This window comes from Bubalus kerabau, chromosome 5 (genome assembly GCF_029407905.1).
Source record: "Bubalus kerabau isolate K-KA32 ecotype Philippines breed swamp buffalo chromosome 5, PCC_UOA_SB_1v2, whole genome shotgun sequence".
Classification (NCBI taxonomy): domain Eukaryota; kingdom Metazoa; phylum Chordata; class Mammalia; order Artiodactyla; family Bovidae; genus Bubalus; species Bubalus kerabau.
The window spans coordinates 58,557,768-58,573,927 of NC_073628.1; the positions used below are offsets into that span (position 1 = coordinate 58,557,768).

Below are 16,160 nucleotides of genomic sequence, written 5' to 3' on the forward strand. Positions count from 1 at the left end.
AGTGCTTTGAATTTAGTTAAGGAGGGACATCAATAAGCAATTTTGTTGAGTTCCTGGGATGTATGTGATGATATCTAGATCCTGAGCAGCTTACCAAAAGAAAACAGTCACTGATTCTTTAGAAATGAAAAGTCTGAGTGCAACATCCTCAGAATGTTGTTCACAGTTCATTGCATTTTGACTCTTTTCAACCTTTTCCAAAACCTACCGCCTTGCCCTACCCAACACCCACAGAAGCGCCATCCTCCGGGTACCAAAGTGCTCTCTGGACTCAGGAATTCTGTTGCAGCTTTTCGTCTGTAAGGAGCAAGGGTCCTTCTGCTTCTGCCTCTGTCTCTCCACCCTCAAAGCTCATAAAATTATTAGTTCTTCAAATCGTCGCTCAAACTGGACTTTCTCCAAGTAACCTTCCCCTGATATACTTCTTAGCCCTTAGAAGTCATCCTGACACTTCCTTCTCCCTATGCCGTGATGAACACAGACTTGGAATTGTTCCAGGAACGTCCTGATAACAAACATTTCCATCATCCTTATAACAGCCTCATTCTTCTCAAACTGCCTGTCACAATTGGGAAAGTATGGTTGCTATACCCACAGGCTTTTGCATCTGCCATTAGAACAAAGACTCTTAACCTTTTGTGTGCTATGGGACCCTTTGGCACACCAGCAAAGCCTGTGGTTTTGAATAATGTTTTTAAATGCATAAAATAAAGTATATAAGATTGCAAAGGAAATAAATTTTATTAATAAACAGCTATCAAAATATGGAAATGACAATTAGTATTATATGTGCTTCTCTATAATGCATTAACAAGATCTAGCAGTGGGCCTACAAATTATTGACATTTCTAAGTAGTGATGAGTGTTGAGATATCTAAAACAACCATAATGGGACACAATATCTGTGATTTCTATCAGCAACAAGGTTAAAGGCACTGCTAATACCACTGTGGTCTGTATTTGTTTCCTATCCTCTGAAATTTTTTTTTAAAAAAAGTTAAATTTTGACCAGAGGTTAGTGAAAAGATAAGATGTGGCTTTTCCCCATTCTCCTTCTGCCAGATTCAGTTCAGTTCAGTTCAGTCACTCAGTCGTGTCCGACTCTTTGCGACCCCATGAATCGCAGCACGCCAGGCCTCCCTGTCCATTAGCAACTCCCGGAGTTCACTCAGACTCACGTCCATCGAGTCAGTGATGCCATCCAGACATCTCATCCTCTGTCGTCCCCTTCTCCTCCTGCCCCCAATCCCTCTCAGCATCAGAGTCTTTTCCAATGAGTCAACTCTTTGCATGAGGTGGCCAAAGTACTGGAGTTTCAGCTTCAGCATCATTCCCTCCAAAGAAATCCCAGGGCTGATGTCCTCTAGAATGGACTGGTTGGATCTCCTTGCAGTCCAAGGGACTCTCAAGAGTCTTCTCCAACACCACAGTTCAAAAGCATCAATTCTGCCAGATTAGGAACTCCTTTATTAGAGCATCTCTTCCCCTCACCATGCCCTAAGGTCCCAGGAGAGGTCCCAAGAGATTAAGCCTGTTCCTGCTGGTATTCATGGGTCATCCAGCTCAGTGTCCACACAAGGAGAATTGCAGTTTGTTTTGGGAATTAAAAGGAAAAGAATTGAGGACATCCTTATTTTCCTAGGTGAAAGAAAGTGAAAGTGAAGTCGCTCAGTCGTGTCCGACTCTTTTGCGACCCCATGAACTGTAGCCCACTAGGCTCCTCCGTCCATGGGATTCTCCTAGATGAGGAAACTTAATTCAAGCTCCTGTCTGGATTTTTGTTCCCAGACTGGGTGTCTCGGAGAGGGTTTTCCAGTGCCTCGCACTTTATAGACAGGACGGGGAGGGGTTAGCCAACTTTGGGGGACTCGGATACGTCAGGGGAAATGTCAGGAGAAAGGATGGCAGCAAGTCGGGCTGGTTAGACAGACACGATGGAAAACAGCAGGAAAGGGAAATGACGTCACTCACGCTGTCGGCTTTGAGGACCCGGAACTGACACTGCAGCTTCGCAGGGAGTCCCAGCAACTCCGCCCATCCCTACCCAGCAGGGAGGCAGCCGAGGCCTCAGGCGCAGGCGGGGCCAAGCTTCTCTGCCGCAGGTCGGAGAATGGAAAAGGCGTTCACCTGCCCACCCAGGGAGCTGAGTCTTCTTCCAGCAGAACCCTAACTGCTACGTGTTTCCCTGACAAGTGATGCATCGGGCAGGAAGCCCAGATGCCAGCAAGTGTGATGTCATCACACACAGGGAAAACCCTGAACTGTCAACTCAGGACTTGCCGTGGGAGAAAAGGAGTCGCTGGGTTTCCTTTTTTGTTTTTTGTTTTTTTTTTTAGAAAATTGTTTCCTGCCCAAAAATGGCTTGGTTAAGAAGCCGGGTTTATTTCCTTTGTGTCCCTCCTCTGCCCCGGGCACCGATCAGGCGCTAAACCGCAGTTCTGAGACTCCTGAAAGTTAGCTTGGTGTGCTCAAGAAATGTACCCCCGTTTCTCTGCCAAGTCACACCATCCCCATCCATTCCAGCTGAGCCCTGACAGTGCGCTCTGCATGGTGGGGGCCCTTGAAAATCTCCTGGTTAGTGCAGAGCTGTTACCGTGTCTCTCACTCTAAGACTCTTCATGGCTCCCTCTTGCCTCAGGGCAAAAACAAAGAATTACAGGATCAAAAGGCCCAGCTGAAAGAGACTTAAGAAATCGTTTATATCTGCACAACTTACAGATGAGGAAACACGTTCAGAGAAGGGAAGTGATTTCCCCAAGACCACACAGTGGGATGAGGCTGAGGCTAGAGCTACAACTTCGGTTTCTAGACTTCCAGTTCAAATTGAAATCCTTGGCAGGATATTTGTGCTCCTTAATGATGCGGCCTGGTAGCTGCAATCCACGGGGTCGCTAGGAGTCAGACAGGACTGAGCGCCTTCACTTTCACTTTTCACTTTCATGCATTGGAGAAGGAAATGGCAACCCACTCCAATATTCTTGCCTGGAGAGTCCCAGGGACGGGGGAGCCTGGTGGGCTGCCGTCTATGGGGTCGCACAGAGTTGGACACGATTGAAGCGACTTAGCAGCAGCAGCAGCAATGATGCGGCCGTCTTTCCAACTTAGGTCTGCCACTGCCGGTTCATCCGCCTGTCCTCAAACACCTTGTGAGCTCTGCCGTCCTAGTCATCTCTGCTGGATGCCCTATTCCTCCTCTTCACCTCTCTCCAGAGTCCTTGTCCATTTAAAGGGTCAGCTCAAACCTTCTTCTGTGTGAGCCTCTCGCCTTTGTTTTCCTCAGCTCCTACCCTCTACTCACTCAGTTCAGTTCAGTTCAGTCTCTCAGTCATGTCCGACTCTGCGACCCCATGGACTGCAGCATGCCAGGCCTCCCTGTCCATCACCAGCTCCCGGAGTTTACTCAAACTCATGTCCATTGAGTCGGTGATGCCATCCAACCATCTCATCCTCTGTCATCTCCTTCTCCTCCTGCCTGAAATCTATCCCAGCAGAAAGTGTTGGTTTTCTCTGTGTTCTGTAAGCACGTGTGATGTCCCCCCAGAGGGGCTATAAGCAGCCAAGGGCGTGAGACCTCCTAAGGCATCACTAATATAGCATTCAGCAGTGTCTTGCAGATTGAAGTCATTTAGTTAGTACATGTTTATGGAAAGAATAATTTAAAATCTATTCTATTATATACAAAGAGTAATCAAAATCTACTCTTGTTTTTTTTTACGATTTGCATAACTAGGCATATATTTAAAAACTTACTGGCAAATCAATGAGCCAGACAGGCAAGGTCAGTTTTATTCTCCATTTTATTGATGAATCAGTGAATGCCTGAAGTGTAAGGACTGTTTTTGGGTTATCCAAGGTCACCCTGAAAGTTGTTGGTGAGAAAGTAAGTGTTAGAAGTCTCCTGGTTCTCGATCCCATTTAGGCCAATCAACACCCTCTACATTCTTTCCATAGAAAATTTATTTCTTCTGCCAGAATTGTGATAGGAAAGCTTCTCTCATTTTCAAGGGATGCTACCTACTGTTCACAATGGGTTAAAAGTGTTATTTATTGGAAAGAGTACTTGATTGATTCCACTGCTTAAATCTTTTACCAGCTAAGTGACCTTGGGCAAGTTACTTAATCACTCTGAACCACAGTTTCTCCATTTGTGGAATGAAGGAATTGGACTAGATGCATTTGAAGTCGCTTCTAGCTCTAATACTCTAGGAGTGATGTTGTGGCAGGGGTCCCCCTGGGTTCCCCCCAAATTAAATGATGAAATGCTTGCATTGCAGGCCACTGTCTTCTCTAATGGTTCTAGGATTATATCAGCAGGCAGGGGTCAGCTTGCAAACGGAAGAGACAATAAAACCCTACTTCACTTTTGTCCAACTTTGTAGTAATTTTTGTTACAACTTGAGTAGGTCATGTTACAGAAGGTGTGGGAATAATTTGCAATTATTTCCAGCAATTATTTGCAGTACCGAATCAACATATTCTTAGAATGGTATGATTAAAAATAAATGCTCCAAGAAAAACTGAATTTCATTATATTGGGAAATTTGAAAACCTTATGATTTCAGGACTTGAGAGTGAGTCACAACAGTTCCTTGCTTGCTTCACAAACTCAGTAACGACACCCATCCTGTTTATTGCCTATGAAATGGGTCCTTAAGCAGCTGGCATTGCCTATGATAGAACAGAATTATCCCAGTGATTCAGGAATCCTGGGAGGGATGATGGGGAGTGCTAGAGTGAGAAAAATTGTTTTTGTGGATTGTTCTCAGACAGATAAGATGGGTGGTCTGTTCTTTCAACTGGACATCATGTCAGGTCTCTCCCTTGTACACAGGGCTAGAAGTAGAACTGGGGGTCCTGTCCCCTGGCACGTTCCCACCACTCTTCCTGAGCCCCTTGTCCCTAAGAACACGCAATTTAATGCAAAGAGTAATAAATTTCAATTAGGTCAATGTCTCCATTCTGTCACCAACTTTCTCCTTCATCTCCATGTTGACTCCCTGGGCCTTAGTATCCTCATATCAGTAATAACAGTAGGAAAAGATGCTGCTTTTTGAGTAAGTCCTGCCATTCACTGGCTGGGGCAACTTGGGAAGACCTCTTAATTTCTAAGCTTAAGTTTCTTCATCAGAAAGTTGGGTTATAAGACCTACCTCAAAGAGATAATAATTTATTCAACACACATTTATTAAATGCTTACTATGAACTGGGCCCTATTCTAGGCATTTGTAACACAGCAGTAGATAAGGCAGACAAAATTCTTACCCTCAAAAAGCTTATATTTCATTGATGCTTTTGAACTGTGGTGTTGGAGAAGACTCTTGAGAGTCCCTTGGACTGCAAGGAGATCCAACCAGTCCATTCTGAAGGAGATCAGCCCTGGGATTTCTTTGGAGGGAATGATGCTGAAGCTGAAACTCCAGTACTTTGGCCACCTCATGCAAAGAGTTGACTCATTGGAAAAGACTCTGATGCTGAGAGGGATTGGGGGCAGGAGGAGAAGGGGACGACAGAGGATGAGATGTCTGGATGGCATCACTGACTCGATGGACGTGAGTCTGAGTGAACTCCGGGAGTTGCTGATGGACAGGGAGGCCTGGTGTGCTGTGATTCATGGGGTCGCAAAGAGTCGGACACGACCGAGTGACTGAACTGAACTGAATACGAGAATCAGTTTACATGTATTAGTTTATACATAATACACATTATATATTATGATTATAATGTCTACAGTATTTAATATGTCAGTCCAGGTACTAGGCTTAGGATACTCTCTATATATTATCATTATAATAATAATTATTTGATCGAATCATGCGAAAAGGCCCATATCAGACCAGTCTTTTTTTATTTTTAATTTCTTTTATCGCCATATAGTTCATTCATAATGCTGTGTTGGTTTCTGGTATACAGCAAAGCGAGTCAGTATATTCCCTCTTCCTCCTTGACAAGTCTGTTGACGAGTCTGTTCTCTCTGTGAGTCTGTTTCGGTTTCATAGATAAGTCCATTTGTAATATCAGACCATCTTGACCTACACAGATGGAAATCGGATATGGTTCAGCCTAGCCCAAGTTTTACTATCCTTGACTCCCCTTTGCCCTAAACTACACATTTAATCAGCCTCCAGATTTTTTAAAAAATGTATTTAAATTCCCTCAAGTCCATCCACATCTCTCTCTCTGCTGCTGCTACTGGTTGAAGCCACAGTGAAATCTCTCTGGGAGCACTTCAGCGGCTGCATTCCCTGCCTACAGTTTTACCTCCCTGAAGTCGATTTTCTAGTGTCTCTCTAATTGAATTGCTCCTTGCTGAAAGCCCTTGTAACACCTTGCTTTTGGATAAAGTCTCAACTCCTTAACATAACTAATTTTGCTTCTACCCTCCAACCAGCTTATCTTTCATTCTTGTGTCCCCATCCTCCTCTCTCAGTCTAATTTTAGGCTGTTTGGTAATTACTGATTAATTTGTAAGTCTCCATTTTCAGGCTCAGCTAAGCCTGAGATCCTGTGGTTTTAGGCTACAGAAGAAAGAAAGAATAACTTGAAATCAGCGTGTCAATTCAACAGTCATCAAGTTCCTTGGGCTATACAGTAGGCACCTTTGCTGAGCACTTTCCAGGAGCCATTGGGTACTGGGACCATGAAGCTGAACACGGAGCTCTCAAGCTAGTGGGAGATACAAATATATAACCAAAAAATTTCAATTCACTGTCCTGACTACAGAAGAGGTATACAAAATAAAGGTAAGCTCCACAGGTGGGAAGAAGGGATAAATTTTGCCTTGGTAAGTGGTGGTGTAGAGAGAGAAAAAGGTTAGGGTGAGGCAGAGGAAGTTTTTTTTAATAGCTGGTAAATTGAATTGGTGTTTGTACAGACTGCAGAATGGGATCTATTGATTAGATTTTTAAAAGAATAACGTATTCTGATATAGGAAAAGGACAGACTCCATTATTAAAGTCAGTTGAGATTGCACGTGAATAACTAAGTTGACTTAATCATTACAGGTAACTTAAAACAAAACAATTGGGTTCTTCATGGTTAATGAAGAGGAACTGACTGGCAGGAGTACAGCTTATATTTCCTGAATGTCTTGTTAGACCATGTTTCTCAATTTTACTTCAATCACAGGTATGGATGAGAAACTGTTTACTCAGCAACAAGGATGGAAAAACAGGCATACACTCAAGAGATATTTAGATATTCACACATGTTTTCAACATTTATCAAGCCTTACAATGAAAGTTATAGTCTTCATTTTCAAAGAACTTTAGGAAGACATTAAAAGGAGTGTTCTGATCAAAGATAGATGAGCCAAGCATCATAGTGACATTGAATGTCAGAATCAGAAAAGGTCTTATACATTATCTATTCCATTGCTCTCAATTTACAAACTGAAATCCAGAAAGACAAAACAACATGCCAAAGTCTTCCTGTTAACTATGGAATCTCTAGACTTAAATACAGTACTTCAGAGTCTTAGATATTGAATAGGAAAAAAAGTTGCAAAGGAATATATTATCTTTCTACCATTTTGAGAGTTTTCAAAGCATTGTTGGAGGGTTAATCTCAGGTGCCTTAATTTAATTTTGCCTAGAGGGGTGGTCCTGCCTGATGGATTAGTCCTTGTCACGGAGGGCAACATTAGATTCTCACATGCCAAAGAAAAATCTGCTATTGGAAGTCAGAGAAGAGAGAGATTGCTTTGGGCCAATGTAGTTTAGGAATAAAGAATTGGGGTCCACTCTTCAATGACGAATGGAGGGAAAATAGGGTAACCATTTTTGGAGAGAAATGGTGGGAAAAGCAAAGGCAAAATAAAACAGGAGTGAGTCCACAGTGTTGGGGTGGGGGAGAAACCTGGTTAGGACGCCTGGGTGTAGAGGAGGGGGAAAAGCACCTCTTGGAATTCTCTTTCAGTTCTGTAATTCAGGGATCTTTTCTGCCCTGATTACCATTTTACCTTCCTTCTGGGAGGGAGCCAGAAAGAAAGAGGTATCCTTTAACTAATAACTATAACAAGTAATCCCCAAGAAGTGCTTCTTAGTGGAGGAAGGTGTTGAGGTAATCCAGCCTGCAATTAAACTGCCTCAGGCTGGGAGGAAGTACACTGTCACCAGAGAAATTCCAAGGGAGTTTTAGCCCTCACCTGCTGGAGCTGACTTCCTTCATGTGACTTGCTGCTGCTGCTGCTAAGTCGCTTCAGTCGTGTCCAACTCTGTGTGACCCCACAGACAGAAGCCCACCAGGCTCCCCCATCCCTGGGATTCTCAAGGCAAGAACACTGGAGTGGGCTGTCATTTCCTTCTCCAATGCGTGAAAGTGAAAAGGGAAAGGGAAGTCACTCAGTCGTGTCCAACTCTTAGCGACCCCATGGACTGCAGCCTACCAGGCTCCTCTGCCCATGGGATTTTCCAGGCAAGAGTACTGGAGTTATATATACATAATTGGAAGCCCCTTAGCTTGAGACAGACTCCTAGGAGATTGCAGACAGCAGCCCTTCCTGAATTCAGGTAAGAGAGCGCCCTCTCTCTACACAATTCATATGGTTCTAGAGATAAGTCCAGTTTTCCCAGTCATCTACCCAGGTGTGTCCAAGGCCATGTCTAAAGGAGTCCTTTTCATTAGGACAAAATATCTTGGAGGATAGAGAGTTGTCATGTTTATCTTTGTACTCCAGTACCTAGTATGACATTCAAGGTAGTGGGTACTTAATACATGCTGATCAAATTGTTGAATTGAACATTTTTTACCACACACCTACTATGTTCAAGGCAACCAACATCATTCTCTATTTGAATGATTTGATTCAAATCTTTTTGAAAAGAATTGATCACTCACTGCTGCTGCTGCTAAGTCACTTCAGTCGTGTCCGACTCTGTGAGACCCCATAGACGGCAGCCCACCAGGCTCCCCCGTCCCTGGGATTCTCCAGGCAAGAACACTGGAGTGGGTTGCCATTTCCTTCTCCAATGCATGAAAGTGAAAAGTGAAAGTGAAGTCGCTCAGTCGTGTCCAACCCTCAGCGACCCCATGGACTGCAGCCCACCAGGCTCCTCCGTCCATGGGATTTTCCAGGTAAGAGTACTGGAGTAGGGTGTGATCCACAAATCATGTATCATTTGTTTAAAAGTCTAAACAAGTTTCTGGGGTAAATTGAATTATCACCATTTTGGGGCTAAGAAAAGAAAACTCAAAGAGGTGTGTCAACTAGTCCAAGGTCACATAGATGGAGAGTAAGTAACTCCCAGATTTACCTGTGACATTTCCAGTGAAAGTCCGAAGTTCTGGAACCCCCTCAGTGTTGGGAAAACTGGGATAACCTACATTGATGGAGATTTGTAGAGCACACATTTGGACTGTTTTCTAACCCAGAGTTCTCTCTGATACTTTGGGGTTTAGTTTGCTTATCCCCTTTTCCTGTATGTGGCAGTATCCCAAGTGAACATGAAGTAAATTATACCAAGCCTATTGCTTGGCACATAGGAGAATATCAGCAAGCAATAATGATTATTATTGCTGTGCCAAGCCACACTGGAGCCTAAGGTAAAGCGTAAAGATGTACACCCCTATACATATGCTTTTATTATTTTGTGTATGTTATGTTTTCAAGATATTAAGGTAGTGGAAAATTCTTGAAAATTTGAAAAGTAATTGTATTACAACTCACATTATTTTTAAGCTTAAATATGTTATTTTTGTCCCAAACACAATTTATTATAATTTTACTTTTCTGGTTTTAAGGGAAGAAACTCATCATTGATATTTTCATCATATATTTCTGGGAAAAATTAATCACTATTGGTACACAGAAACATAGACACAGATATAGATACATAGATAGGTATAGATGGAAGATAAACATATATAAATGGTTCGATAGATCATATATAGATAGATATGAGCGCTTCCCTGTTTAGCTCAGCTGGTAAAGAATTCGTCTGCAATGCAGGAGACCCCGGTTCAATTCCTGGGTCGGGAAGATCCCCTGGAGATGGGGTAGGCTATACCCTCTCCAGGATTCTTGAGCTTCACTGGTGGCTCAGTCAGTAAAGAATCTGCCTGTGATGCAGGAGGCCTCGGTTTGATCCCCGGGTTGGAAAGATGCCCTGGAGGAGGGCATGGGAACCCACTGCAGTATTCTTGCCTGGAGAATCTCCATGGACAGAGGAACCTGGTGGGCTACAGTCCATGGGGTTGCAAAGAGTCAGACACGCCTGAGAGACTAAGCATGGCACAGACAGGTATTAGTACTCATTTTCCCTGTTGTCCTGGATTCCAACATGGCTCGGCATGGCACTGTCAGATTCTGTCTTTATTTAAATCGTCGATCTTTGCTCACCATGGATTTTTTTTTTGTTAATTTTGCTACTGAATTAAAACATTCTTTATCTTGATTAAAGAGACTTTTGCCCCCTCAAGTTTTGTGCCTGAGATAAGTGCTTCACTCTCCTCTTCCTAATCTCAGCCCATTATTATTTTATCTTAACACTCAGCAAGTACTATAAAATGCCCTCTTATAGAGCAAGCTTCGCCCCAAGAAGAAATGAGTTCCTTCCCGCCCTTTTCCTCTTTCTCTTGGGAACGCTTTCTTGATCTTGAACCTGAGTTACAAGGTTAGGAAAGCTTATACTCTTGGATGAGTGTGCCTGACTACAGTCTTTCTGCAGAGGGCACGGTGGAGTCCAGCCACCCCCGGAGGGCGGAGAGGTGTTAGGTGGAATTAGGCTGATTGCCCAACAGAACTTGTCTTTCCCTGGCAGGATTATTATGAAATCATTGACTTTCTACCTGGCTTCTGGGCTGAAATAAGTCTACCATCCCCAAACAATCAACTTGATCTCAGACAAATGTCAAGTAGAGCTAAGTTCCTCTGCCCTGGGGACGGCCATGAAAATCCAGACAGTTTCCCTCAAATGCTTTTGGTGGCTCAGGAACAGCTTCTGTGTGGTTGTTTTCCCCCAGTTCCTCTGTAGGTTTAAGGGGAGGAGAAGGGTGAGTTACACTGGCATTCTGGAAAGGAAGACTATATACGTCAATTCGCCAAAACAAGTTTTGACATTATCCCTGAGATGTCGTCCTGTGTCTACTCACTGCAAGTGCCTACTGCCCCAGGCTTTACCTGCTGGGCAATGACGATGGGGCTGGGAGGGGAACAAAATAAAGGAACCAGGACCTGTAGCACCAACCCACACGCAGGCTCTGAACAGGCACCTGAAGGCGTCTCTTCTGGGAGGCTCACAGTCTTTCTTAGTAAGTTGAATGAATGGGCCAGACCATCTGAAGTCAGATGAAGCTATTAAGTTTCTCGAGGGGCATGGGGGATGGGAGAGAGAAGTCCTTAGTGGTGGCATTGGCTTATTAAGGGATGGGATGGGGAAATCGGTAAGTCATGCTCTTCCCTTTGAATTCTTAGCTCCTGTGGTCTCCAGATTCTGGCACAAGATGAGAGGTTCTGGTCTTCCCCTCTGTCTTCTTTCTGCTGTGTTTTATCTCTTCTGGACACCTTCTGCTGGGCTGAAAACACTGCATTTGGGAAGCTGTGTGATCACCACAAATCTTCAGGGAATTCGAAGTGGATTTTCAGAGATTCGGGACAGTGTGGTATGTGAGGGAGGCACCCCACCCTTCATCTTGTGACTGCCTCCCCACTTTCCTACTTATCTGTCCTCCAGCAGGGTGGTCACAAAAAGAAGCAGGTTGGGGGCTCCTTACCAGGAGGATATGTTGCTAGGAAGTATCTATAATTCATAATGTAAAAGTGTTTTTGGAGAGGGATTCTGCCCACTGGGCCATGGCATGGAGCAGATGGGAGATCCTGATGTCTAGGATCCTGGTGGAAGTCACCGACCTGTACTTTCTTACCTTGCCCTTTTCTGTTTAGCAAGCCAAAGATGAAATCATTGATGTCAGAATCTTGAGGAAGACTCAGTCTTTGCAAGGCACAAAGGTATGTGTTTGGTCCATATGAATTCTGGGAGGAAATATGAGTTGGGGGCATCTTCATCAACCTTGTCCCTGGACACCCTGCCCTCACCAACACACCAGTCTTCTTTGTAGCCTGCAGATCAGTGCTGCCTCCTCCATCATATACTGAGACTTTACCTGGACAGGGTATTCAAAAACTATCAACCCCCTGACCACCATATCTTCCGGAAGGTCAGCCGTCTTGCCAACTCTCTTCTCACCATCAAGAAGGACCTCCGGCTCTGTGTGAGTATGGGTCTTGGGTAAAAGGATCCACCTCAGCACATAACTTAGCAATCAGGGTCATCTTAGACCCATTTAATGGACGGAAAAACTGAGTTTGAGAGTTCTAAAATAACTGCGTTGAGCTATGTGACTAGGTAATAAGAACTCAGTTATATTGACTTTTGGATACATGCTGTATGCAAAATGTCTAAAGAACTATGAAGTGCTGGCTCTTTGATGTCACTAATAATCATCACTACATGTGAATGAAATCATGGTTCTTCTGTGAGTTATCCTATGGTGTTTTAGGGCATCCTGAGCCCAGGCAGCTAATCAGCAGACCACCAGACTCAACCTCAAGATAGGACCTCAGAATCCAATTCGCTCTTCCCATGATGCTCTCTGGGAGGGAAATAGATTAGAACAGGGGTGCAGGTGGGAAGGGATACGGCGCTCACAAACTCCTTCAGTGCTGCTTGTTTCTGAACAGAAGCAACGAGCTCTATATTTGAGCATAAAACTCTGGCTTCCTTTTCTAGCTGATGTACACTTTAGTGATCCCAAATAAAGAAGTGTGAAAAGATTTCTATAGGTGGAAAGAACAGAACTCCTACCTACTTCATGTCAATGGCAGAAGATTGCAATCTTTAATAATGTCTATCATTCTTTGGTATTCTTTTCAGCATGCCCATATGTCATGCCCTTGTGGGGAAGAAGCAAAAGAGAAATACAGCCAGATTCTGAGTCACTTCGAAGAGGTATATGCAATTTTGGCCTTGGTTGGGATGAGTACGTTTTTAGAAATGAGATCATAGATGGGTGGGATGGACATTCATACTCAAAGAAATCCTATAGCCCTGAGGTTAGTGGCCCTCTGAGGGCACATGGACTATCCATCTGCTTTAATGGGTATCCCAGGGGCTATCCATACAGGCTTTAGTAGGGTGCTGTCTCTGGAAGATGCTCTGGAAATCAAGAAAGAATAGCTGTGATTCCATCAAGTCACCCCAGAGACACCTGGACCTTTCAGTTTCACAGATAAGAGGCATTAGTTTTCCACATTCACACATACACGTGTGCATGCTAAGTTGCTTCAGTCGTGTCCGACTCTTTGTGACCCTGTGGACTGTAGCCCACCAGGCTCCTCTGTCCATGGGATTCTCCAGGCAAGAATACCTGAGTGGGTTGCCAAGCCCTTCTCCAGGCGGTCTTCCTGACCCAGGGATGGAACCCTCATCTCCTGCGTCTCCTACATTGCAGGCAGAATCTTTACTACTGGGCCACCGGGGAAGCCTTCACACACATATACATCCCTTCAGAAACAGTCATTCACCATTTCACACATGCCTTTGCCATGCTCTTTCTCACCTCAAAGCCTTCGCATCTCTGTCAGGAAGACTGGAGTTTGTTTGCTGCACACTCTACTCATCCTTTAGGACTCAGCCTAGGTTATCACCTACGCATCCTTTAGGACTCAGCCTAAGTATCACCTACTCATCCTTTAAGACTCAGCCTAGGTATCACCTCCAGGAAGGCACTGGCTACTTCTCTGAGAGTTAAGTGCCTCCCTGTCGTCCTGAGGGGACCCCAGCAGTTATTCACCACACTGCATTTTAATTGCCTGCTTCTGCTTGTCTCCTTTACATGACTCTGAATTCCCCGTGGGTCGTGATGGTGCCATTTATCCCTGAATCCCTAGCCAGTCCAGTGCTTAGCACAGTAAATATTTGTTCAGTGGGAGGATGCACAGTAGGCAATCCCTAAACACACACACACACACACACACACACACACACACACACAGAAACACATATCTTTCTTTTAAAAGCAGCTTTACTCTCTGTGATTCAAGAGGCTTGGGTTGTAGTCCCAATTCTGCTACTCTTCTGGGCCTTAGTTTCCCTATGTAAGACTAGTGTGACCGCTGCTGCTGCTGCTAAGTCACTTCAGTTGTGTCCGACTCTTAGTGACCCCATAGACGGCAGTCCACCAGGCTCTGCTGTCCATGGCATTTTCCAGGCAAGAGTACTGGAGTGGGTTGCCATTGCCTTCTCCGCTAGTGTGACTAGACTCCCTCATTTTCCCTCTTGTGAGATCTTGAGGTTCCATAATGTCTTTCAAGCTCTTCATTTTGAAAATACGCTCCATTTATAATCCCTGACAGACCTACCAGTAAAAGGAGAGGATTAAACTTGGAGCCCATGTTGTCTCTTTATGAGTTGCTCACCTCTTTACTTTGTGTCTTCCAGCTTCCGCCTCAGGTAGTGGTGGTGAAGGCTTTGGGGGAGTTAGACATTCTCTTGCAATGGATGGAAGAGGCGGACTAGGATGAAAGTGATGCTGCTTAGAGTATTCTGGGCTCAGCCCTCAGGACCCATGGAAGTATGACCCCGAACCACTGTCTCTTTGTTGTGTAATTTAGTGCTGGTGACCATGTCCATTATTTATTTATTATTTGTTTCCTTATTGTGGTTATTAGTGTTTCTACTCTTAATTAAAGAAACACAATGCCAGAGAATGTTCAAACTACTGCACAATTGCATTCATCTCACATATTAGCAAAGTAATGCTCAAAATTCTCCAAGGCAGTCTTCAACAGTACATGAACCAAGAACTTCCAGATGTTCAAGCTGGATTTAGTAAAGGCAGAGGAACCATAGATCAAATTGCCAACATCCTCTGGATCATCGAAAAAGCAAGAGAATTTCAGAGAAACGTCTACTTCTGCTTTATTGACTACACCAAAGCCTTTTGACTGTGTGGATCACAACAAACTGTGGAAAATTCTTAAAGAATACCAGACCACCTGACCTGCCTCCTGAGAGATCTGTATGCAGGCCAAGAAGCAACAGTTAGAACTGAATGCCAGTTCTTGGAACAGACTGGTTCCAAATAGGAAAGAAGTATGTCAAGGTTGTATATTGTCATCCTGTTTATTTAACTTATTTGCAGAGTTTATCATGCGAAATGCCAGGCTGGCTGAACCACAAGCTGGAATCAAGATTGCCGGGAGAAATATCAATAACCTCAGATATGCAAATGACACCACCCTTATGGCAGAAAGTGAAGAAGAACTAAAGGGCCTCTTGATGAAAGTGCAAGAGGAGAGTGAAAACGTTGGCTTAAAACTCAACATTCAGAAAACCAAGATCATGGCATCCAGTGCCATCACTTAATGGAAAATGGGGAAACAATGGAAACAGCAAGAGACTTTATTTTTGGGGCTCTAAAATCACTGCAGATGGTGACTGCAGCCTTGAAATTAAAAGACAGTTACTTCTTGGAAGAAAAGCTATGACCAACCTAGACAGCATATTAAAAAGCAGAGACATTACTTTGCCAACAAAGTCTACATAGTCAAAACTATGGCTTTTCCAGTAGTCATGTATGGATGTGAGAGTTGGACTATAAAGAAAGCTGAGCATTGAAGAATTGATGCTTTTGAACTGTGGTGTTGGAGAAGATTTTTGAAAGTCCTTTGGACTGCAAGGAGATCCAACCAGTCTATCCTAAAGGAAATCAGTCCTGAATATTCATTGGAAGGACTGATCCTGAAGCTGGAACTCCAGTACTTTGGCCACTTGATGGGAAGAACTGACTTATCTGAAAAGACCCTGATGCTGGGAAAGATTGAAGGCAGGAAGGAGAAGGGGACGGCAGAGAATGAGATGGTTGGATGGCATCACTGACTTGATGGGCATGAGTTTGAGCAAGCTCAGGGAGTCGATGATGGACAGGGAAGCCTGGCATGCTGCAGTCCATGGGCTCGCAGAGAGTTGGACAGGACTGTTTAGTCAGAGTGACTAAACAGAACTGAACTCTTAATCTGGATCATTGTTTTATAAGCTTTTAGTAAGATCTTTTCTACTGTTGGTTGTATTTATTAGTTAATGTATTTATTTATTTTTCTATTTAACTTATTTATTTTTATATTTGAAAATGAGACTTTTTAAAAACAACTCACAGATTATATT

General features: G+C 43.8%; 1 protein-coding gene across 1 annotated transcript; it reads left to right on the forward strand.

The window, feature by feature from the left end:
• The first annotated feature begins 11,439 nt into the window (after positions 1-11,439).
• On the forward strand, positions 11,440-14,513 carry IL20 (interleukin 20). The gene is made up of 5 exons (XM_055583748.1): positions 11,440-11,598; positions 11,879-11,944; positions 12,055-12,207; positions 12,870-12,944; positions 14,436-14,513. The coding sequence occupies exons 1-5, from the start codon at positions 11,440-11,442 to the stop codon at positions 14,511-14,513; spliced, it is 531 nt and encodes a 176-aa protein (XP_055439723.1).
• The last annotated feature ends 1,647 nt before the right edge of the window (positions 14,514-16,160 follow it).

Excerpts from the sequence above, each read along its gene's own strand:
- IL20 (XM_055583748.1), top strand. The coding sequence starts at position 11,440 with ATGAGAGGTTCTGGTCTTCCCCTCTGTCTTCTTTCTGCTGTGTTTTAT. Across the intron at positions 11,945-12,054 it reads AGTCTTTGCAAGGCACAAAG|CCTGCAGATCAGTGCTGCCT; the intron begins GTATGTGTTTGG and ends TCTTCTTTGTAG. Across the intron at positions 12,208-12,869 it reads AGAAGGACCTCCGGCTCTGT|CATGCCCATATGTCATGCCC; the intron begins GTGAGTATGGGT and ends TATTCTTTTCAG.